General features: G+C 34.6%; 2 protein-coding genes across 3 annotated transcripts in view; both read right to left on the reverse strand.

The window, feature by feature from the left end:
• The window catches only part of LOC130630379 (trimeric intracellular cation channel type 1B.1-like), a 51,155-nt gene that overhangs the window by 29,713 nt on the left and 2,831 nt on the right, over positions 1–18,611 (reverse strand). The gene's annotated exons all lie outside the window — the stretch shown is intronic.
• Positions 3,642–13,477, reverse strand: LOC130630362 (metabotropic glutamate receptor 3-like). 2 transcript variants are annotated; one of them, XM_057443836.1, is made up of 3 exons: positions 13,164–13,477; positions 9,325–9,387; positions 3,642–8,261 (listed from the first exon to the last, which is right to left on the reverse strand). In XM_057443836.1, the coding sequence occupies exons 2-3, from the start codon at positions 9,350–9,352 to the stop codon at positions 5,386–5,388; spliced, it is 2,904 nt and encodes a 967-aa protein (XP_057299819.1). In that variant the 5' UTR covers positions 9,353–9,387; positions 13,164–13,477; the 3' UTR covers positions 3,642–5,385. The 2 variants fall into 2 exon arrangements, with proteins under 2 accessions (XP_057299819.1, XP_057299820.1); XM_057443837.1 differs by lacking the exon at positions 9,325–9,387 and having other exon boundaries at positions 13,164–13,476.

The following is an 18,611-nucleotide window of genomic DNA, read 5'->3' on the forward strand; positions in this document are numbered from 1 at the left end:
TAGGACGTCGTAGAGTATGCTAAGACATCGTAGAGTATGTTAGGACGTCGTAGAGTATGCTAGAACGTCGTAGAGTATGCTAATACGTCGTAGAGTATGCTAAGACTGTGGAGTATGCTATGACGTCGTAGAGTATGCTAGAACGTCGTAGAGTATGCTATGACGTCGTAGAGTATGCTAGAACGTCGTAGAGTATGCTAAGACTGTGCAGTATGCTAAGACGTTGTGGAGTATGCTAAGACATCGTAGAGTATGTTAGGACGTCGTAGAGTATGCTAGAACGTCGTAGAGTATGCTAAGACGTCGTAGAGTATGCTAAGACGTTGTGGAGTATGCTATGACGTCGCAGAGTATGCTAAGACGTCGTAGAGTATGCTAGGATGTCGCACAGGATGCTAAGACGTCGTAGAGATAGGTAAGACTTCGTAGAGTATGGTGAGACGTGGTAGACTATGCTAGGATTATATAAGGCTTAAATTTTATTAAAGTTGGTGCATACCCGTCAAAGAAAGTCTATTGGTCTCTTCTGGCACATAAACACAAAAACGTTTCAGGTACAAACAGCGCTAATTAATAAGCATTAGCATGAAAATTTAATTGAGGAGATAGATAAATGATATATTTGGAGTGCATTTTCTCATATTTTAAGTGCAAAATATTTAATGGCGGAACTTGGCTGAAAGAGCAGTTCTGTGAAGTAAAACGAACGAATATCTTTAACGAATATAGCTTTACTTTATCAAAACACAATGCAGAGATTCGATACCACTTCTTCTCACATAGAAGATTTAATCTTAGAATCAAAAAACAAAAACACCACCAAAGCAACACAAAACTGGATGCATGTCTACCATACTTGAGCTGCTATAAGAGATACAAAAAGAAACATTAAAAAATCTCCACCTTACGAACTAGATAAAAAATTTTTTGCATGTATTCTCATTATGATTCCAATACGCTGTAACAGCAATTTTCGTCGAGGTCAGTGACCAAAAAACGAATTACCTTCTCGAGAACAGTAAAAAGTTGATTTAAAGTTATAAACGTTCTTCACACAGTTGCTGTTTCAAAATGAGTTTGTTAAAAATAGTTTCTTTAAAAAAGTTAATCAGCCATGATGAAATCTAATGTTTTTTTTTTCGTTAGGGACTTCCGGATTTTGATCTTTTCTCCCTAATGTGCAGGGCAATTGGAGGAGGTAATTTTTAAAAAGAGTATAAGACGCCGGAGGATGAAAATTTTGACATATTTCAAGCTAATGATAAACTAGTTTTCACACAAAACTTGTGTAGTAAAGGCTCGTAAAATATTTTCCGTAAAAGTTGAAGAAGTAAAAAAATATACGTCATGTTGCACTCGGCGCCGTGCGATAATACTTTTTATATAATACTTCCGGCATATAACTTTCATAACAATTCTTCTCGTAAATATTCATATTTTCCTTAAAGAATGTGTATATTAAAGGAATATATTTAATTCGGATTTTCAAACCTCGGCAGGCACCTTGCTCTTAGGACGAAAAAATACCAACTAAAGGTTACCTAATCCAAATTGACTTTATTTAGCCGAAAAAATGGTGATTTTTTTAAAATAAAATAAAGCGAAAAATAACTGTTGTTTGAATAACCAGATTGCTTTTAAATTTGGGTGAACTTTTCTGAAGATTGGATTATTAGTTTAGATGTTTTGCACAAAGATAAGAAACAATAGACCCTTGAATTTGACAAAAGTAGTTTTTTTAGAAACAAAAAACCTCGGCCCAATTATGCCGGATTCGTGGGGAAAATGAGTGTGAACGGTTCAAAAAATGAATTTTAGATAAAACCGTGATTTAAGTTGTTTCAATTTACGATTTTTTTGTTAAAAACTAGTACTGACATTATTAATTTCCGTCGGCGAAGGCGGAATCTTTAATATCGCCTAGGAAGATAGAGATAGAGAGATAGATTGATAGAGACAGCCCAGAGCCTGGACGCCTAAAACTTATCCAGGCTAAAGCTTAAATCCTCGTTTTGACAGATTTTTTTCTGAGAACGATGCTAAATTGAGTTTTAAGCCAATAAGAATCCTAACAGTGCAACAAATTGTTTTATTATCCAATGAACATTACTTTATTTTAAAGTTTATAATCGAAAGTTAAAGCAGTGTAGCATAATGAAGATCGCCTTATAATGCGCCATCTTTGATGTTATTAACGTCATTTCCCTCTGTACAATTTTGCAAGCACGTAGACTAAAGCTAATTATTCATGGATTTTAATTTAGAGGAATTGTTAAGGCTGAATATTTTTGGTGAAAGATTTATAGCTATAAAATCGTGACAATGTGTCATAAAAGAAAAAAATAAGAATATGTAGTCTGAAAATAAACTTTCCTAACTGATTCGAAATAAAAATGTTGTCACCTTTAAAGATATTTTCCAAGCTGTTTTTCAGAGAAAAAGAGAAAATAGATAAATTTTCAGCCTTGCCGTTGTTCTTATTTTGTTTTTATTGTTCATCAATTTTCAGGATTATTATTTTTCTTTTAAAATTGTTCTTATAGAGAAATGAAGTTTATGTAAGTTAAGTTAGCTACGATTTCCAGTTACAATAATAATCAAAAATTGAATTTTAAAATTTTAGAATATTTAATGATTTTCTTCCCTCATATTACTCAGTCCTCTTCAAAGTTCAGTACTTTTTTTCAGATTATTGCTAATGACGGAAATCTTTAAGCCACAGGGCTTCTTGTTCATTATTTAAACTGTTCTTTTTGTGATAAAAGGGATTGTGTTGTTCTACACATAAGTTAATTAATAAATTCAGGTAGGTCCATTAAAATTTTGCATGTTATATCAAATTTTAGGTAACGCAGGGTTCAGACAAAGACTGATAAAATAAGTTTTTGGTCGTTTTAAAGGCATTTTCCCCTGAAACTGACCTGGTTTTGGTACCTTTCTCCCTGAGCAAATTTATGTAGAAAAGCATAAAATGAAGGTTACAAAGTGCACGCACAATGATAAACTCGACCAGTTAAGTCTTAAAATTTAAATTCTAGAGGTTTTGCTCCTCTAAAGAATATGTTCATATAAAAGAACACAATTCCACCTTTTTATAAGAAGATATGATGTCAACTTATGAATCTTGTTACTCTAACAAATTGTAATAAACAAAATATGGTTCGTAAAAACTCTTCAAATATGAGAAGAAAACATCAGTCCTTTGCCAAAAATGAGAATTAGAAAACTAAAACAAAATAAATAAAATAAATAATAAAAATTACAGTATCTTAAAAATGTCGTAGTCATCTTGCCGAGCGGAAGAGTCATGGAATTGTTGTCATGTACCTTTTACAGTGTTTTTAACCTTCGAGCCGGAAGTTTTAGCACCAGTTTCTAAAGCATTGTTGATTATGTAGAGAGTACAAATAGCAATGTTTATTAATAATGGGATCTGAATTTCAGAACATGTGTCAGAAAAGGTAGTAAAACTGACAAAAAATTCCCTTAGTTTTCCCTGAATTAGGAAGAAAAAACACCTTTTTTCCAGATTTTCCAAGTTTTCCAAGGTCTATCTGAACCCTGTAATTTTTTTCCCATCGTGACATATTCAAGCACCTATATAAATATTATTGATTAAAACTGTATGAAAGAGACTGGGGACGACAACATAATTGGAGCTGACACAGCACAACGTAAGACAAAAAACATGTTTTAAAATAAACTGTATTTTTTAAAAAACTCTGATAAAGATCTAAGATAATAAATTCCTACGTCACAAATAAACATGTCAAAGCTTCTACAAAATTAAAATAAATATATAAATCGAAAAATGTAAGCTAAAATTAAACCTCTCGTATGACAAGGAGAGAAGGGAAAAAAGTTTAAATTCTTTTAGGCATTAAATTTTTTATACAACATTTGTTTTTTGGAGAATTAAGGTATTTCGAATTGATCTGTCGTGTCATGACGTTAGAAATGAAGAAGGAGATTGAACTCTTTTGTTTCTATTAAAACCATCCGTGATGCGATAAGTTGCAAACCTGTTCATGTAGTCTTTTCAAATTCTAGCGCGTGTCAGAATCAGTAAATTTCATTGGTTGAGAAAACAATCAAATGTTATAAGTGCGCACGCCAAAGTGTAAGTGTACTGACGAGTTTAGGAATTAACGACACTTTAATCTTACATGTTCTAAATTTGATGTGGGAGGGGTAAAAAGTTAGATTTATATTTAGCTTACACTTGTAATTTGTCAGTCATCCATAAGTGAGACAAAACAAATCTATAGTTAGGACTACTTTTTGTGACGCTGGCATACTCAATAAAAATGTTGCAAAATAATTGGTGTTAACTTGACGGGAACTAATAACCAACATGCCAATAACCTTGATAGGTACTGAGCTGGCCGTTGCCTCCTAAGGCTTACAAGTAAATAAATTTGCCAAAGACTTTGTGTCACTTTTGCAAAAAATTTTTTACAGGAAATTAAGCCTGGTAATTTTTATATCTTTCACAAATGTTGTATAAGAACACACTTTTAAGAGCGAGAAAATTTAGAACTAAAATTAAGAATAATAATCAGTTTTAAATTTAAAAATATGTTTTTTACTTACGTTGTTCTCCTAGCAAATTCAAAGTTTATTACAACATTTTTATAAGCACTCTCTATTTTTGGGGTCAGACATTAGGTTGCGAAGGGTAGAGGGTCTTTCAGCTGTCAAGTTGCTTAGCTGGTTGTAGTTTACGCTTTTTTCCAACCTATTAGTAATTTGGATAAAAAAACAAATTGATAAATAAAATGATAAGACAAAACATTGACGAGAAAAAAAAAGCGTGCAATATAACCTCGTCCCCAGTTCATCTTGTATCTTTGAGCGCTGGGAAGGAGGTTACGTTTAATATAGTCTATAAAAATCCACACTCGCTATGTCAAACCCATATCCACACGAGAAAAAAAAATTTTTAATAAATATTATGAAATAAATTAATGCACCATGACACTACATGGTACGATACTGTCACAATATGGTATATACAAATGAAATATTAAAAATCTGCAGATAAAAAAAAACTTTACGTGTCTTCTACAGACAAGATAAAAAATTCTATGCACGAAATATATTCGCCTCTGATTTAATAGCCTTCTTGATATAAACTAAAATAAAGGGACGAAGATCGAAAACGCTAATGCTCTAAACACGGTTAAGCTAAATAAAAAATAACCCTGCCCGCAAAATAACAGACTTTTATACCAGTAAGAACTCTCAAATTGTATTTAACATTTATTGGAACCATAAGAATTTTAAGAAAACGGCTCGTGTAAATGAAAGCTCCAATATTAGCCTTTGGTATATATAAACGCAAGAAATAACAATAACAAAAAAAATTTGAAATTACACTACTTCTTATAAATCTGTTTCCGGACCTAATAATTCTTTTAATTCCAGTTTCTTGTTTTTTTCCGCGAACAACCGATTGATGCTTGTAGCGGACATCATTTTATTCAATAAAGCGCTTGCAGGTCTTCGTAGGGGCGCTATTGCACCCTCTTCGGTAAGTAAGGGCGTTGACACATATTTCTTCATATCAAACTCGTCATGGTGAAAAACGTCAACGGATACATCTGCTGCATGATGTCTTTTCTCTTCAATACCGCCAAACGACGCCCTTCTCGGAGCGGGCGGCTCGACTTCAAATTCTCGGCTTGCAGTATCTAGTGACGTAGTTGTCAGCCTGCGCGGTAGTGGACTACTCGGCCAATCCGTTCTATCCATCTCAAACGTCACTACGCTTTGGTATCTTATTCGAGTAGTGCCGTCGGCTTTTTGTACGTCTTTAACAAAGTTCGTCACCGTCGCCGCAGCTGACGTGTTTCGGAAATGTTCCGGACTATTTAAACGTGGAAGGAACAAAATAATTCGGATTTTATATCCGTACAAAATAAATAGTATGCTCAAAGTGCTTAACAGATTAATAGATAAAAACGCCGCAATCATATCTACACCTTTAAGACTGACAAACAGCGGTACAAAACACAGCCAAATTACGCAGGCGGTAAACATTGCGAAGCTAATGAACTGCGTCTCGTTGAAGTTCTCGGGTAACTTTCTTGCACGGAATGCCATGTAGAAGCTTGTCACAGCCAAAATAAAAGTGTATCCAGCTGTAATCCAGAATAAATACGTTTGGCGAGGACCACACGTCGGGAAGTAGGTCATCTCCTCGTAATCAATGATGTCTGTCAACTGAGGCGGATAGTGCGTATTCCATAGTATGGTACCGACCACTTGTACCAAGACTAGGACGTAGGAAAACAGAATCTGATATTTGTTATGAAGAAACCTCGACACAGGTGTGAAGCGTTCGCTGAACACTCTTAGAAGTCTGTATGTTTTGATAACTATAATTGAAACCACAGTGCAAAAAAAAAATCCGAAAAATAGGGTTCGACACACACATATGGGAATGGATAACTCCACAAAATACATTATAGGAACACAAAAAAGCAATAAGATGGAGGTTAGTTGGACGCATGACATCTCCCTACTTGAGGCTTTCACCATGGGCGTGTCCCAATATTTTATAAATACACAGATGACAAAAGCTGTTAAAAGCACGCAAAGTAGTGACGCCACTGCGATGAAGATTCCCATTTGCGACTTTATGGACAATCGTAATACTTTCAACGGTACGCACTCCGTGTGGTTAGCGTTCGCCTTTTCCTTGTACGAGCAGAGTTCGCAGATGTCTTGGTTGATTGTATTAGAAATCCGATTGCCGCTACAAAGTGCACACTTCCAACAACACGCAGACGAGCTCTTGATACGATAGTAACCCGGTTGACAATCGTCACTACAATGCGACACCGGTTTTCTCTGCCCTTTCCATATTGTTTCACCGTCACTTATAGCTATCGAGTTTGTACTTGTCCAGTTTCCAAAAAGCTTATAGGTCTCGTTACTTAAAAACATGTAATCATATGCCACAATAGCGCTCTCTCCATCAGCATTAAATTTTACGCGATAATCTGTATCTGGGATAACAAAGTCCAACTTGGTGATGTTCTCATACAGAAATTTGTAATTCAAAAAGTTTCGGTCACGCGGGCATTTGCGTTTCGTACATCCTAGTGTGTTATGGAGACCGTACGCTAGAGAGTAGACGGAGGCCACTACCTGCGGGTATTTATTTATGGGGAGCGTTTTCGCAAGCGGCAGAAAGCACATGCCGTATACTATGGTTTTGTACCATGGATTTCTACAATTATAATGTCCGGAAGAAGGATTATAAAACTTCTTTATAAATTTGTCGATGCGTGGTTGGTACAAGTGCATTCCAATCAAATTGTGTCCTAGTGGCATTCTTGTTATGCGAGTTCCCCACGTTTCTGTACCTATCCAAGTGATGTTTGAAATACCAGCTGCTTTGGCGCCCTCAATAATTGCTTCGGCGTCGTTAAATTGGCACCACAATACAACCACGTGAGCTGTTCCATTAAACGTGCGCAACGAATTTATGATTTCTGTTAATTCTCTGCTACCATCGGCTAAATTGGGATTAAACACTTTATCTTTAGCAAAACACAAATCTCTCTGTTTTGCACTCAGTCTTAGTTCGTCCAAGCCTAACCGACCGTACGCATCGTCGGAGGCAAACACAGAGACGTACGTCCAGTCGAAGTATTTCAGCAAGTCCGCTATCGCAGCAGCCTGGTTGACGTCTGACGGCACAGTTCTAAAGAAGCTTCGGTAAAGCTTTCGGTCGGATAACGCCACGCTAGTAGCTGAATAGGATACCTGTGGCACATAGTCCGTACTTAAGAGGTTGCTTATTACGGTCGAGATGGTACTTGAGGCCCCACCAACAACCCCGGCAATTACGCTGTTAAAACCATTGCTGGCTGCAAAAGATTTATCAAGGATGAACTCCAAGGAATGCGTTATAGCAACTTCGGCGTTATTACAACTATCCCGAATATCGTAGCCTAGCTTTATACCGGGAAGAATGTCGGGATTTTCATTGATTTCTTCAACAGAATACGCCAACGCGGACGCCCATATCACGCTTGGATAGTTTTCCTTGTACTTGCCAGTTTTACTGATCGTGTGACCAGGCACGAAACCCGCAATAATAAAATCTCCAGAGCTTTTGAATGTTTGATGAAGAAGGCAGCCAGCTCGTATGAATTCATTCGCGTCAATTGATACACAGTCAGGAGTTCGTACCAACAGCAAGAAATAATAGAGAAGCCATGCTATTGCATGCACAGCCATTCGATGATCTAAAAGCAAAAACGCGCATGCGTTAAACGTAGTGTATTAATAACAGTGTATACACACCCTCGCGCTTTAAACGATAGCTACACAGATCTAGACATATTCAATAGAATTTTAAATTTTAAACACTGTGATGGAGTTCATACGGGCAACCTTTTTTAAAACAACACTATTCCAAATTTAAGGAGAAACACGTCCTATCTATACGTTAAGAGAAAAAACGGTCGTGGAAAAAAAGGGAGTTTCGGGAGGAGCAAAATTTGCAAGCATGAAAAAACAAACTTTCGTATCTTTGAAAGCGACAAAAACAGACTCACAGCCGACAAATTTAAGACCTTTATTTGAGAAAAAACCTTTTCCCACTGTAACAAACTTACGATGTTTCAGAATATAAAGACAAAGTTTAAGAAGCACTGTTAAAATCCATTCAAACTTATAATCTACTATAGCATTATTTTAATGATATTTTGCGGTACATAAGAAAATTGCAATGTGGGTAGCTTAACAATAAAAATTTACATTAACGACAGAGAACACAATATTCATTACAAAAAAAGTGCAGGCGACGCAAAATTTTTGCCCAAGTTGATGCATATGATAACAAAAAATAACAGATAAAAAACACAATCACCAACAACAACTACAACAAAAAATATAAGTTCAACAATAACAAAAAACAACAACCAAACAATAATAACAACAACAACACCAAAAAAACACAACAACAACCAAACAACAACAACAACAAAAACAATAACAACAACAACATAAAAAAGCCATACCAACAACAACATAACAAAGATAACAACAACAAAAAACAAACAATAACAACAACAACAACAACAACAATTTTAAAATCCCGAAAGACCGATTACCAATAATTTACTTAAAGAAATTCTATAACTACACATTGGAAACACTATCAATTGCAAGTAAAAAAGAAATGTTATACAACAAAAAAATGAGTTATACAGTAAGATTACCCATACATTGAAAAAACAATGTAACAAAGACAATAACAGCGAAAAAAGGAAACATCTCCAATATAAACTAAATAAACAAACTTACAACGACAAAATAAAACATTGATCGTCATCAAAGCTTTTCCAAATATATGTATATTAGATAATTCTAAATGAAAACTTTTGTAACACCAGAGAGGTATATGGTAACACATAAACGCAAATTATATTATATTGGAAATTTGATAACTATGTTGCATCATTAGGTTTAAAGCCATCGTTTAAATTGCACGACTTATTATACAAGCAACTCGTTGATAAACAACTCTACTCAATTTCTCTAATCAAGTCCAATTTGGGCTATTTTTTTCATCCTTCTATAATTTAAGCAACTGGGAGATTAATATACCCTTTGGTGTTATACAGTATCGATGGAAACATTTGACTGTTTTTCTTTTTGGTAGTAAAGTAGTAAATTTTATAACTTTAAGTTATTTACTTTGCAAGAAGTTAAATAATTTAAAATTTCAGGAAACAATTACAGGAAACCACTCTATAAGAAGCAGACTGATCACCTTTTAAAAAATTAGGAAACGTTTTTACTGTTAGAAGTTTTGGAAAAAAGAATGTACCATAAAGTAAACTTTTTAGAAAAGAGGAAGATATTAATCAATCTAATACTTCCACCTCGATCTGTAATAAAGTTAATTATCTGATTGGTTGAATCCAATCCTCTAATTATCTCCTCATCTAATAAATAGCCAAAAACTTTTACTAGTTGTAAAAATGTAATAAAAATATAATATAAATAAATAAAAATAATAATACAAAGTTAGAAACATTTCCTTCCATCACTAACAATAGCACGAATGGCATTCAGGTATTTGAACCTGGTTTAAGAAACTTAAGAAAATTTTTCTCCATTTTTTTGTTGGTCGTAAAAAAATGTGCAATCAACACCAGTATTAATTTTGACCTAAAAATCAGGCAACTCGAGTTAACTGAAATTTTAAGTTGCTTTTAAAAAATGTGTATATATATAAAAAATTGAGTGTCTAAAACCTTTTGTGGATACAGTGCATAGCTGTTCTAGCCTTACAATAGACATTGTACACACAAACTTTCAATAAAAAAAACAGAAAGGTTAAAAATATTCTGATCATTTCTAAGAACAAAATAATAATCCAGTTACATCAGACAAATTGCATGCAGAGAGATTTATAAAACTGAAAAAAGGATTTGTTTTGATTGATCTTGTTGCAATTTTGCATAATCAAGATTATGAGCAGGCATTATGTTGAAGAAATGTTATCTTGTTTTGTAATCATGTAAGAGTAAAAAAGATTTTCAAAAATAATCAGATTACAATTAGTTTTGATCAAACAAAAACACACACAGAACTATACCAACTACCAGCAACATACACATTTTTTATATAGCCCTAATATTTTCAGCAATTATAGTTTACCCTCAAAGTTGGTATTTTTTTATTATATTATGTTGGGCAATCTTTTTATTTAGTCCTTTTCACCGTCATATCTACAATTGTCATCAAATTTCTTGGCATAACATGATGGCTCAGTCTATAATCTCTCATCTTTTCCCCAGGAACTATCAAATACTTAGCCTGTTTCTTAGCTCATCTGAATATAATTTAGTCTATCAAACTGATGTTACACATTGACTTTTTTACACTAATAAGCAGTTGGTTATATCTAATGGCATATATCCCTCTTTACTTCCAACACAGGTAGATAGACGCTAACTTTTAATACATATATACAACATTCATCCTAAAACTTCTACAACTCAATTGTACAAAGCTCAAACATTATCGCATTTCATCTTAAAACTACAAATGCAAATTCATGTTTTTTTATTTAAAAGAGAGGTAAAGCATTCAGTTCAAAAAATTTTCTTACACAACTTTAGTTTTTTATTAACTAGTTTCTCAAAACACATGTAAATTAGAGATAACATTATGTTTTAACATGATGATTATCACTCTATAGCATATAATTAAACTATGTATTAAAACAGCCACTATATCCGCAAAATAAAAATTATGTTTGCAAAATCGGCAAGAAATCTTTTCAAAAGTTTGGTCAGTGCTGTACATACTATACTGTTTCAGCAAAGAAAATAAAGTATGTAACAAAAATGATTTCCAACGTTAAAACCGTCCAACTAAAACGAATCAATTCATGAATAGTTTTAGATAAAGACATTTAATAATGTCAGGTTTTGAATCAGCAGGTCCTAATTCGCAATTTGCGTATCGAAATGCTGTCTTAGAGAATCATTCTACAAAGCAAATGTTAAAATTGTGAATCCAATTTCTTCATCAATCATATATTATCTATTTATACAATGGTTGCTATAACAAAATAGTCATTACCAAGGGATCAACAGCAAATGGTCTACAGTGCTGCCAGACAATTACAAAGAGGTGTTCCTTTATACAGTCAGCAAATATTGTGAATGGACTTTTTCTAATTCAAACCCTGGATGTCTAAATGTCAGTGAACTTAGACTCATTTTAAAAAAAATCAAGGAACAAGATTTGACCTATAGAATGGCCTTAGTTGACAGTTTGTTTCACGAAGCTGTTTTAGAAAGTTTGTTGTGGTCTTTGTTCACCTTGTTTTATTCCCCAGTGCATTAATAGCAATAACAAATGTAGATATTGTTGTTGTTTTACCATGAGTTTCTAATCAGGACATCATGTTTTTAAATTAGGATAGGATTTAAATGAGCGTTTTTAACTGGGATGCAGCATCTCAAAACAAAACAAGAGTTTAAAATCGGGATGTCCGGTTTGCAAACAAAACAGAGTTTTTCATTGGCTATATCAGGATTCTTGTTAAAAATTGGAAAAAATTAACAAGCAATAAAAGATAGACTTAAGATGAAGAAAGTTAACTGATTGTTAAAAAAACTTCTTTGTTGTGGCTAAGTAGCATTGTTTCACTGATATATGTTCTTAAATCAAAGTTGTCAATACAACAGACTTTCTTATTTATATATTTAGTTAGATCTGATACCTTTAACTGTGATAATTCTTGCTGAAATTAACATGGCCTATTAAATTGACTTCCTGGACCTTGATAAACCATCATGTTAATTGTTTCACAATGCAGACATGGCAAACTAGCGCATTTAAACACTCTTTACTCGCCCTACAAATCTGCCAAAGCAGATTTCTCAAGGAATTCGGCAAGCGATACTGTTTTGTCATTTCAAATAATATATAATGGCAAAAAACTTAGGTTTAGTGATTATAACTCGCACACTTTGTGCCGCAGACCAGCAGCGATTTAATATGGGCAAGTAAATGTTATCATGGCCCTGGGTTAACCCAAGCCATGTGAGGAAAATTAGGGAGATGGCAAACTGTGTCAGGTGTTAGATGTTGCATGGAGTTGTGCTGTAGAAGCGTTGACCCTAATCATGTCTGTGTAGCTCAAAGTGAGCATTAAATACTCTAGGACTCCCCATGGCCTCTTTTGAAAATAATAGACATTTTGATATTTGATATTTGTAAGACTAGCCAAGATATATAATCTATTTACGTTTCTCTTAATTTAATGTAGCTACCTAGCTATTTATGTCTTACTCCTCCCAGGCATGCAAGTTCGAGATACTTTTTGTACTAATGCCATCTTAGATAACTCTAGCTAGCTATCTTCCAGAAGATATATACATACAAAAAAAATATTTTTTGCACATCAAACTATTACTAAATGTGGTCTCAGATAAGAATTCAATTGTTTATTCAATTGTTCATTTTAGGAAAGGTTGGGAAATCATAGCTAGCTATAGCTAATAAAAGGAGAGAGAACAGACAGGGAAATCATAGCTAGCTGGCAAACATAGAATAACTTTGTTTACTAATATAGCTAGCTTTTTGAAAAAAAAGTTTATATACAAACAAAAATCACTCACCAATCAAGTAAATATTCACATTTTCTGCTCATACTCTTTTGTTTCATCACACATAACTTGGAATTTGAACAGATGTTCCGCGGATTATATATTGACATAGCATAGCTGTGGACAACATGGTACGTATCGGGTCTTTACCTGTGCACTTTAAAAAATCTCAATCTCGCAAATCTAGGAAGTCCATTCAATGAAAGTATGCCTTGTATCTTGCTAAACAAAGTGTCCGAAAGATACTTCGCTTAATCTATCTTATCCAAAGTGGGTTATGTTGCGAAAATGAACAACCATGACTACATGTTTTTAATGTTTACACTTTCATTTCAGTATAATACCGCACAATGTGCTCGCCTAGTCTAAATGATCAATTGTGTTTGGATTGTGTTCGGGATATGACGTCACTCTATTTACGTCATTTAAAGGTTAAATAGAAATTTTAAATGGAGTTAAAAATGGTGGTGAATTTCCCACGTGTGTTATCATTTTTTCATCGTTATTTATTAATTTCATGTTGCGTAATTACTATGTTCTTTTTATCCCAAACTTCATCACCCTTTCCTTGCAGGAGGTAGTGTGTCACCTTTTATTTGCGTTTTGTTGTTAAACAAGAACTGTTTACATTTCGGTGATAAAATGTCAGCTTCGCTGTTTTTCATATATCATTTTCTTTTTTTATCACGCAGCCGGCATCACCTTTTATACAAAGTTCAACATCGTAAAGAAAAAATAGATCCGATCGTCCGGGGGATCAAGGACTGGTGGATCTACTGCATACCTCGTTCCCAGGACATCTTTTCTTTTTGTTGGGTTTGATATGGCCGCTGTGTAACAACGGTTCAGGGGTCAAGAGACCCTGGGGGAAGAGGATGTGAGGAAGAGGGTGCATCGACGAGGTCGAAACAAGGTTGGTTATTATGAGACTTAAAATTATTTTCCGTCCTTTTTATAACTTTACTAATTACCTGTCATACAAAAAACACAAAAATGACAATGTAATTTACAGCCCAAATTCAGATCGAACGGGATAAATTCAGCCTTTATCAGACATTTTTTTCAACAATTCATCTGTAACAAAAAGGCATGGAGGTGAGATTAGTAAGAGTACAAATAAAAATGTGTTACCATGTTACTCGTGACGTTCACACACACACACACAACCTTTGCAACTATCAAAGTTTGTTTTGATAGGGGGAGTCAGCAATTCGTAACCACGTTCTCAGGGCCTCTTCTCGCCTTTTTGATATCGCATACAGTATGCGATACGGTCTTTTCTGACATGCAGTACGGCGATACGAAGTTGCCCTGGGGACGAGGTTGGTGATACGCTGCAAAAATAACGTCCCGCATAAAAAAATTGATATGCGGATACGGTGCTAAAAAAATTACATTATTTATTTTCCTTCTCCACTTTTTTCACTCCCTTTCATCTAGCCCCTTTTCGCTTTAACTTCAAAAAGTTGACGGGAGTAAAAGGGAGAAACTACAATGTTTCACGTATCTTAGGCATAAAATACCAATTATGACCCTTCCAACTTTAAATTCATCACGTGTGGCTTTCAGCTTTGAAAGGCAAAGAATCCATGTACAATGAAGAAATACACAGAAGAAATATTGGTTTGTCAGTACAGTCATTAGAAACTTATCGTAAGTCCTTGAAAATTTACGCCAATTTGCCCTTTCGCCCGCACGCCCTCTTGCTGCTACAATTTTGGCTCACATGACAGACAGAAAATTGGGTATTATAATATCGATATGCAACACGTGTAAAAGAAACGTTACTTGCGAAACTAATTATTTTGTTAATTCAGTACGCACTGCTTTCGAATCGGTCACGTTCGTATTTGATGTTTCCATGTTTTTAATTACACATCATGCTGTGAACAGTAATCAATATCCTGACTGCAAATCACGTGATGAAACAATAGTGTCCAGAAGTCCAGTCTATTGATTGACAGTAAGTAACTTCAATTGCCGGTATTACTGACCGCCTTAATAGATATATTACAAGTTGAGTTGGAACATACAGTGCGTTTCCAAGAATTCAAGTTTGGTGCTAACAAATCACGGAAATTTCAAGGAATAATATTACGGAGCTGAGAATCATTCGTATCAGCATATCTTCTCCCTGTTGATAAAATTTGGCAACGGGATGTGTTAAATATTTAAAAAGACACAGCATGTTTTCAAGATGTGACAATGCCGCGTTAATGTTTTTTCCTCACGTAACACGATGCAGCTCTGTCCCCAGGGCATCTTGTATCTTTTTTAACATCGGATCCTCTCGGTTATAGAAAAGAGACATCAGGCGCTGGGAACGAGGATGAACACGATAGTCATTGGTAACAAAATGGCAAAAACCTTTTAAATAAACCTTTTAAGGCTCGCTCTCTTTCTATGGAAACAGAACTTTTTCCCAGAATTCTTTTCCTCTTTTTATTTGGACAAAGTCAAAGAGTCATAGAAACTAGATTAAAATAGCAGCCTTAGATACGAATACAAAAAATAGAAAAAAAACATTTCCGTCGAAGTTGGTTTTCAGCACCTTGAAAACGTTAGCAACTTTGGTATAACAGACACCTTTACAATTTCATTAAAGATGTGTTGTTGCACAATAAAACTTGTCATCTGTCGTTCCCCAGAATTTTTGTCTTTTTGCTATGAGTGAAGACAGCGTTTTTTGCGAAAAATGCTACCGTTTGAGAAGCAGCCTTAATCTTCAATTCCTCTTTTTTTGAGACTGACTGCTGTGTACATAACAAAGTTTTTCTGTCATCAATCCATAAAGAAAAGAAAGGAAAAAATTAATATGATAGCAACTTGGTACCCAAGCTCGTCCATTGTGTCGTTTAAAACAGGACTTCTTCTTTGGTTCGTTGGTACAACCATCAGAAGGTTGTACAACTTTTTTGTCTGAGTTCATTCTGTTAAAATTAGAATATGTATGTTTATCCTAGTTATCACACTTGTTTTTAAAAATATCAAAAATTTAATTTGCGTCAACATCGTCCCCAGGGCTCCTTTTCTCTTTCTAAAAATCTCGGACGGCGAGGTTGCATTTAACAACCAATCTTTATCAATCTCGTTCCCAGGTCTTTTTTCTTTCTGATAGATGGCTTTTTCCGCGCCAACACTTATATCAGTAAGCGAAAGAGAAACTCGGTGAGGGATTGAATTTTCATCTTTCGACAAATTTTACTCCATAATTTTGTCGTCTTTACCACACCAATCGCTTTTATGTCAATTTTTGTTGGAAATGAAGACATTTTATCCCGACTACAGTAACTTATATGTATGCAAAATATCATTTAAAAAATGGTAGTTTCGGAACTGTGACGTTTGTAACCGCTAATAGTATTCTGCCACACCCTATTTATAAAAACGTTCTTAACTTCCACAGCAACTTAGTTATTTGGTGGAAAGATGAGCAGGTTTGTGTTCAAAAGGACGCACACAATATACTCCTGATAGCTCACAGACCAAAAAAAAAGTTTAAAAAGTTTAAATGTTATTCAAGAGTTATGCTCCAATGTCACCCTTCTAACAGGTCCTGGGATCGAGGTTGGGACTCTGCATTATACCATTTACCGGACCAAGAATGTTTATATCGATTCAAAAAGGAAAAATTTCATGTATTAAAAGAATAATAGTAACGTCAATATTTTTACTATTGTGTTCGACTTTTATATCCGAAACAAATTGGCCGCAACTTTGTTCTCAGGCCTCTTGTTTATTTTTTGAAAGCATTATATGTTAGAAGAGACAACAGCCCTTGAGACAAGAGATCCCAGTTCATAGCGCATGTAATTAAATCTATATACTGTGTTATAGGTTATATTATAAGTACACTAACGCACTTAAACAGGAGGGCGTTGGGCATTGGGCGTTCGTAATTTTTTTAAAAATTAGCATTTGGGGGCGGCTGGAGCAACTTTAGGGAGGAAGTGGTTGGAAAAACGTGAAAAAATATTAAAAAAAAAATTAACCCATATAAACACCCAAACTCTTCCTGATTAACAAAATTATAGAAAAAAAGGTCGGGGTGTTGGGCGTTAAAAATTAAAAAGTAGCAATTGGGGGCGGCTGGAATAACTTTGGGGAAAAAGGTGTGGTAAATAAAAAACGTGAAAACATATAAAAACAGTCCAAAAAAAGCGAAGGGGTTGTTAGAGGGTGGTTAGTAGTTAGTAAGTTAACCCATCAATTGCATGATTAATTATGATAATTATTATCTATATATACTTTAAAATAATGTTCTGATGAAGATAGAATCCATTCGCACTCAATTTGGTATAAAATAGATAGAAAAAATAGCCTTACATATTATCAAAGATTATCTGTGTTACATCAGTTGGACTACTTCAGTTTGTTTTGTTAAATATATATATATATACTAGTAGCCCGTGGAAAAATCCACAAGTTCACCCGTCCCTTTTATACCACATTGCGCGCGTTTTGCTACCTGCGCAGCTAAGCTACCATTTTGCGTGACAGACAAAGAGACGGACAGACGTATACGGGTATCATAATATAGACTAGTCGTTAGCCCGTGGAAAATCCACGGGTTCGCCCGTCCCTTTTATATCGCATTGCGTGCTTCTCGCTATTGCGCAGCTTAGCTAACATTTTGCGTGACAGACAGACAGACAGACGTATACGACTATTATAATATAGACTAGTCGTTAACCCGTGGAGAAATCCACGGGGTCGCCCGTCCTTTATATATCTCATTTCGTGTTTCCGTAACAGGACGCGGCTTTCGCGGACAGACAGACAAAATACGGCTATTATTAAAGAGACTAGCCGTTAATCCGTGGAAAAATCCACGGGGTCGCCCGTCCCTTATATATCGCATTTCGTGTTTCTGTAACAGGACGCGGTTTTCGCGGACAGACAGACAAAATACGGCTATTATTAAAGAGATTTATTTTTATATTTATTTTAATATTTTTGGGCAAAAAATATATATCAAAATAGCAAAAAGTTCTACATAGACAGAAGTATACATGCACAAAGTATATATATGTATATGTATCAGTCTTATCTTATCAGTATTACACCTTATTCAGCCGTCATTAAAATAGCTGTCAAAAAAAATTGACAATTAAATATGTAAACAAAAATATTAAATATTATGTTAAATAAAAAAGAAAGCGTTTAATTATTGCGCGCAGTGTTTTTGAAGAAGATTTGTTCGTCGTTACTTCGTAACAGTTGATTTCTTAATGCAATTTTAAATTATTTTGTAGGTGGAATGCCTTCTCTAACCAGAGCTCTTTAAAATAAACTCGAAAGTCGAGTTTATCTTAAAGAGCTGTGGAGAGGAGATGAAATGCTTTTCATCTCATCGTTTAGAAGCATGTTCCAAAGTTGTGGAGAATAAAAATGTTAAGCATAACTAAATAAAGTTTGCTTAACAAATTTTTGTTGGAGTTTTTAAGCATTTACCCTCGT

Source organism: Hydractinia symbiolongicarpus, chromosome 2 (assembly GCF_029227915.1).
Source record: "Hydractinia symbiolongicarpus strain clone_291-10 chromosome 2, HSymV2.1, whole genome shotgun sequence".
NCBI lineage: Eukaryota > Metazoa > Cnidaria > Hydrozoa > Anthoathecata > Hydractiniidae > Hydractinia > Hydractinia symbiolongicarpus.

Coding starts and splice junctions, on each gene's coding strand:
- LOC130630362 (XM_057443836.1), bottom strand. CDS start 9,352: ATGACGATCAATGTTTTATTTTGTCGTT. Junction 8,262..9,324: donor CAATGTTTTATTTTGTCGTT/GTAAGTTTGTTT, acceptor TTTTGCTTTTAG/ATCATCGAATGGCTGTGCAT.